Consider the following 7,089-nt stretch of genomic DNA (forward strand, 5'->3'; position numbering starts at 1 on the left):
CCCACTGTAGGATTAATATAGGATTATCTTATTTTTATGCAGCAACACTGGTCACCAGGACTGAAAGCCTGAAAATTAAATAAATATTGCAATTTATTTTCTAAGCTCTTGCAACTGGTTTTATTGGTAAAAATAACATCCCTCTCACCAAACTAACTGCTGACACATCCACAGATGAGTACGATGTGGTCATAGTTGAGTGAATCAAGTCATGTTGTGGTTAAAGTTGTGGTAAACTGTAGTCTCACCTCTTCTGTGTGAGTAGCTCATTACACAGTATGTGTCTTAGTGAAGAAGTGACTTGTTCAGTCACTATGAGTGTATCTTTCCCAGTGAAGCCGAAAAAACCCTTAATTTTGCCCACTATGACTGCATATGCAACAATGTTCCTACACATTAAAAAAAGCAAATGCTTACAAAATGTTGTTACTCACAAAATGCAAAGGGGAAATTACTGGAGGAAATGTGATCCAGACCGAGCAGAAGTAAAGTTCAAACTATTCTTTAAAGAAGACACAGAGTAACACTCTGCAGTCATGGAGTCCTTCAATGCAGCCTTTGTAAGTGTGAGAAAGAGGTCTTGTTTGAAACCTCAAAATGTCGGGCGGAGAATATTTTAAGCCCTGCCATCCTCCATGTGTCTGCTTTCTGCACGTCTCATGATCCCTGTTACCTCACACTTTATGTGACACATTCATCTATTCACTGTCACGCTCACTTAGTGTGTGTTGGCATTTTGGGTGTGTGTGTGTGCACTCTTTCTGCGATGTACGGCAGCAAGTGGTGTCTTTTTCCAGGTTGTTTTAATATATAGGCAAACAAGTGGAGGGCGCGTACATCGTAAAAACTGCTACAGGTGCTGGATCGACAAACAAACTAGAGGCAAGATTCAGACAAAAATCCATCCATGGTACTAAGAGCTCCGGGCAGTTTTAAATGAGCGACGCTTCAAACTAACAGAGATCTTCGTCAGGCATTGTCAATCACGTACAATCACAAAATGCTGTATATAGACTAATCATCCAAGCACTCTGTACACAGTCCACACAGACAGTTCGAGCCGTTCTTGAGCCATCTTCCACCTTAAATCCTCCCACAACATCACCTGTACTGGCCTCTCTTGGCTCAAGTCATATCTCAGTTCATCGGCATGAACAGCTGCACCTCCTCCACTGTCCGAAGGCATCCCCCAGGGCACAAGGCTCGGTCCTCTCCTGTTCATCCTCTACATTCTTCCCCTTTGTAACATCATCCACAGTCACAGTCCCCACTTCCACTGCTGCAGTGAAGATGTCCAACTATACAAACTATCTCACTGAAATTCAATCATAGATGCAAGCCAACTTCCTCAAACTACACTGTGACAGATCTTAAATCTGTCAACAAAACCACTCTGTCTCCCTTCCCGCACATCCTGACCACCAGCACCAGTTTGAACACCATACGGATGTCATTTGCAAAACAACCTTTTTTCACTCGAACAATATAGCATGTGTCCACCATTCCCACTCTTCTTCTGTTGCTTAAGCTCTGATGCACACTCTCATTATATATACACTTGACAAATGCAGTTGCCATCTTTCATAAACTCCAATAAACATGTGGAACGCTGCTGCTCGCCTGCTCACTCAGACATCCTAAAGAACCTCCTTTGGCTCCCTGTCCCACAGAGGATGAAATTCAAAGGCCTTCTCTTCACTCAAAAAGCCCTCCATAGCCAGAGCCTGTCCTACCCCCCACTGTCTCCACCGCAATGCTTCTTTCCACTCTCTGAGTTCATCTTTCCTGTAGGCTAACCAGCTGCAGACACACTTCCATTTGTGTTTGAGAATTTTCAGAAGTTCATCTTTCTTCTTTCGGTAGTTTCCAGGTTGTAGTGACTATGCCATAAAACAGCAAAAACAGCCTTGGGTTCAAGGAGAAAGTTAAGCCTAATATACGGATGACGTGTCCATTGTGTAACATAATATGTTTAAAGACAGCAGGTTTTAATGAGCTAAATGTGCAAATTAAGTATGTGGAAAAAATTGAAAAAGTATCTTTTCCCCGTCCATCTATAATAAACTTGTGTTTTTCTCACCTGAAGATGGAGCTTTTTGAGAACATTCTCCAGAGTATATAAATCTGACAATGCTGGCTGCACATTTTAGTGTGAATGAGGAAACTAGAGCTTTTGGAAACAATGACATAATCCCAGTTGGGGGCTGTGGAGCAGTGAAAGGGGAATTTTCTGTTTTTCTCATATTGACTGGTACTGTAACAGTAGCTATCATAGATCCTGTAGAGCACCTGTAAGCCTTTTGCCTGTATACCATGACCGTCTGTCATCATTGTAACCATCTCGCAGCACCTTGCAACACCCCAACACTCCCACCCCCAGCCTCCCTCCCATTCCATTGCACATTGTCTTGCAGCCATTGTCTTTGCCTCATTAGAAGTTGTCTGTCTGATTTCATTTATGTGCAGACGCTTCCTCACAAAGAGTTTGTCCTGAACCCCCCACGGTCCCCCAGCCCTCTCAGCTTCAGGACTCTCCTGCTGCTTAGTGCTGATGTCAACATTCCTACTGACAGCGATTTGATATGGCCAGGATATTGGATTAACATATGAATGAGCACAGAGGCAGAGAGAGCAGATTCTGAGCGCTGTATTGTTGTGTAACTGGAGGGTTAGTGGCTCCTGTTGGGACATTTACATTAGATTTCCATCAGAATGGAGCTTTTGTTCAGCTGCAGACTGGAGAATTGTGTAAATAAGTCTTGTATTGATCAGTCAAAGCTTCTGTCTGACGATACAACTACTGTGTGTGTGTGTGTGTGTGTGTGTGTGTGTGTGTGCGTGCACGCGCACACAATGCCTGTGTGTACTGTGTATTGTAGGATTTTGTAGTAGTCACTGACAATCTGAACAGATCTCTGTGTTCCAGCGTCTCTTAGTGACACTGTGGCTGTTGCATACATCACCTTCTGAACTTCTTGATGGTCACCAACATTAATTCAGTCAGTCAAACATTTGACTGTTGCAGGATGCCCCATCCCTCCTCACCCCCCACTGGATCACATTGTGCTCCAGCATATGCTGCTCTCATGTGTTGTGTGTATGCGTGCGTGCGGTTGGTGTGTGTTGCCTCCTGTAATCCGCTCATTGTTGTAGCTCGCTCTGCCATCTGTCCCAGTGTACCCACAGCCAGGTGCAGGGCCATGCTGCCTGTGCTGCCACTGTAATTGTTCTTAATGTGTGTGAATGTGTGTTACTGTATAGGGCTGCCACTTTTTTTAAAAAGCAAGTTTGAACAAATATGAAATGACATTCAATTAGTTTGACTGAATTTGAATGTGCACCCCCCAAACAAACAATGTTGTGACAGCATCATTTTTGTAATTAGCTTTACATTCCACCCGTCGAACATCACTTTTTTTTAAAGTCATTTTATTGATCCCAAACAGGGAAATTCTTCTCTGCATTTCACCCATCACTGTTTTTGAAACACACACATGCAACATGCAGTGAAACACACAGGAGCAGGAGCAGTGGGCTGCCGCATCAGCATATAGGGGGGGTTAAGTGCCTTGCTCAAGGGCACATCAGCTGGCTAATGGAGGGATACTCCACCACACCACCACACCCAAATTTTTCTGCTAGTCCGGTGGGGAATTGATAATAATACCACCTTTAATTTGTCCCTTCAGATTCTACATAAATCATGGCTTCAGCTCCGTCATGAAATCCTGAAACTCCTCTCCCTAAACAACAGCAATGGGCCACATATCCTTGCATATAAATCTTATGAGTGGTGGCATTTTATGGAGCTTCTGGCAAGGGGCCTGCTGAAGCTGAGTGTGCTGAACAGCAGCCAGTCAGACGAGGTTGTGCACTTGATGTTGCTGCGCTCGTCTGAGCTGCGTCTGCTCCCTCACTTGGGTGGTAAACCAGCAGGCGAGTCTGCAGATTTGTCATTGTAGACTAAGACAGCTGCTTTGTGCAAAGTCAACAAACAGCCTCATCTTTGTCAGTTACCTTGAACCCAGAATACTTCTGTACTGCTGTTCAGATGCTTTGGTGTCATGCTGCTCAGGACAGCTTCGCTCACTAGTGACAGTACTGAGAGCGTTTGTCAGGACTTGAACTCTTCACTTTGACCTTTACTAGAGACACAGCTGTATGTATGTATGTATGTATGTATGTATGTGTGTGTGTGTGTGTGTGTGTGTGTGTGTGTGTGAGAGAGAGAGAGAGAGAGAGAGAGAGAGAGAGAGAGAGAGAGAGAGAGAGAGAGAGAGAGAGAGAGAGAGAGAGAGAGAGAGAGAGAGAGAGAGAGAGAGAGAGAGAGAGAGAGAGAGAGAGAGAGAGAGATATCCCTGCAGTCATTTCTTCAGTTGATCCAGTTTAGTGACAGATGGAGCCATGGTCTTAAGCGTTAGCATAGTGCCGAGGAAACTAATTAATGAATCGATTAGTCGATCAACAGAAAATTAGTCAACAGCAGGGTCTATCGATTCATTATTGAAGTCGCAGCCAACGCAGCATGACTGTTCATGATGCACACGGGAAGTTAGGGACTATCTCAAAAGTGCATGCAAAAGGGAGCTTGTCATGTTTTTTGAAAAGGTTTTTGGCAATTTAAACAAATGTTTTGGTTTTGACCTCCTCCCACTGCATGCACAAGAAAAAAAATCTGTAGTTTGGGCCTTGAGTTTTTTGGCCCTTTTTTTTGTAAACAACTTAATTTTTCATCAAAGACTCTTCAGACCGACTCCCACTGTATACACAGCCTCTATTCTATTCTATTCTATTCTATTCTATTTTTTACTACTGATTTCCACCCGGACCTTTAACAATCCCACAGTTTTTATTTAGACTTAGTTTAGAGTGATTCCTTTTTTGAATGCGGAGGCCAAATACAAATCATGTTTAATTATTTGATTAATTCAGACGCATAAATATTATATTACTTTGTTGGCAGCTAAAGTTATATGTGTAGTATAGTTATGTGTGTACAGGTAATGCAGAAAATGAACAAACCGAGACAAAGTCTTACAACATCTGTCTTACCAACATACGTCTGGTATAATCCAAGCACAGTTATTTTTGTAAAAACAAAACAAAACAGCCACAGATGCTTTGTGCTCCACACCTAGAATGTAGAATGAAGATCTGGGTCACAAGTGACACAAAACGGCAGTCGCACAGATGTTGAATGTTGTCTTTTTCTGTCATTTACCCTCACAGGTCATCAGCAGTGATCCATATTGGGTTCCCACCACTGAGGAAGAATACTTGCACTTCGGCGAGAAAGCTGACTCCGCCAACCAGGCCCTCAAATACATGAACGCTGTCCGCCGCCGCAAAGGCCTCTACGTGGAGGAGAAGATAGTGGAGCACGCAGAGAAGCAGAGAACACTCAGCAAGAACAAGTAGAGAAGAAAACACACAGAGATACCTCGAGCAGCAGCTCCTCCAGTCAGGTGGTGAGATGCTGCTGACATCCATCCATCCTGGACTGCAGGCGCATACATGACTGAGCTCTTCCATCAGTGACGTTCATCATTATCTGCAGGGAGACCGATGTCGTGTCCAAATGCTGCCACGATACCAAACTATGAAGTGCGGTCACAGTTCAACAGTCAAACTTCAGAATACACATATTTGGCATTTTGATTAGTTGCAGTGAATGATACAGTACAGTACATATTGAGAACAAAGTATCACAAAGTCTGTAACCTTTTTAGAAATCATATTGTTTTTTAAGGCAAACATATGGTAATGATAGCATGTGCATTAGATACTGACCAATCAGATGACGCCATTCATGGTAAATTGTAAATAAACAAATGTATTGGAATTTGGATATGGACGCCATTTGTCATTAGTTTACAGATCTACTAGTGTATGATTTACATGATTTATATGTTCTCCAACTCTTAAACAATCATGTCAAAAAGCATTTCAGTGATAGAAATCAACACACAGTGCTCAGTTTCCTCTTTACAAGTTAGAGCCACTGCTGGACAACAAAAAATCTGAGATTTTGAGAACAAAGTTGTAATTTTGAGAAGAAATAATGTTAGAATTAGAATGGAATAGTTTTACATGAAAGAAGTCATGCTGTTTGGAGATGAAGGCTTGTGTTGTGACTGCTGTGCTACTTTCCTCTGGCTCCAGGCGTGGCTATCTCCCCTGAACCTCGACACTCATCGCAGGTTCCTGTCACCCTGAGCTTCATTAGCGAGAAACTTGCAGAGCATTAACATTTCACATTCATACAGAATGCTACAGCTGATTCATGCTGGCTTTCATTTCATGTCAGGATATACATGAAGCACACTGCGCTTTCATCCTTTTCTGATGAACAACTTGTGGTTTGATCTCTGCGTTCTTTCTGTTTATTTTACAAATCTATAATTTGTTAATAATCTCCATTAATTAGCAAGAAGAATCCCAGAAATGTAATGTGGTACTAATTATAGGGAAAACAAAGACACACTTCCAATGAATGATTAAATGCTCGTATCTGTAGGACCTAAACTTTAAATGTTTTTTTTGGAACAGCAGGTCAACTGAACATACAGAACATGTGACATTTGTCTACAGGCACGTGTAAAATTCAACATACAGGGAGAATAAGTACAGACTCAGAAATAAAACAGCAGCTGATTCAGAACACATCTGGATATGCCACTCAAATCACATAACTGCTTTTCATTTCATTTCAGTGTCAGAAAATCTATAATAAGGTGCTTGTCAGTAAAACCTGTGACTTCGTCCACATCCTTCATGTTGACTTGCACGCTGACAGACTGCTCTAAATGGAATTTTCACACATCGTGTTTATTACGACTTTTTCATGTACGAATACAAATGTTCTCATATTTCAACCTTTTCTCCCCAATTGATATATATTTTCTTTTCAAACTGTCCATGATTTCAGAAAAACAATCCCTATTTTCAGGTTTTCAGTGTAAAGTGTGGAGTATCTCAGTTGTGAATTTTGATTTGATGCATCACATTTTTGATTTGGGATTTGCATTGTCAAGTAAACAGAAAATGCTATGAGGATAACAGAAATTAGAACTTCATGTGGATTTCAAG

At 42.0% G+C, this 7,089-nt stretch overlaps 1 protein-coding gene across 2 annotated transcripts in view; it reads left to right on the forward strand.

Moving 5' to 3' along the window:
* efl1 (elongation factor like GTPase 1) overlaps nucleotides 1–6,519 on the forward strand; it is an 81,289-nt gene extending 74,770 nt beyond the window's left edge. For both annotated transcript variants that reach the window (XM_041933627.1, XM_041933619.1), the window contains exon 23: nucleotides 5,230–6,519. In XM_041933627.1, the coding sequence (XP_041789561.1) occupies nucleotides 5,230–5,418 (189 nt within the window). In that variant the 3' untranslated portion in view covers nucleotides 5,419–6,519. The remainder of the gene's footprint in view (nucleotides 1–5,229) is intronic.
* Nucleotides 6,520–7,089: the final 570 nt, after the last annotated feature.

Source organism: Chelmon rostratus, chromosome 1, assembly GCF_017976325.1.
Source record: "Chelmon rostratus isolate fCheRos1 chromosome 1, fCheRos1.pri, whole genome shotgun sequence".
NCBI lineage: Eukaryota > Metazoa > Chordata > Actinopteri > Chaetodontiformes > Chaetodontidae > Chelmon > Chelmon rostratus.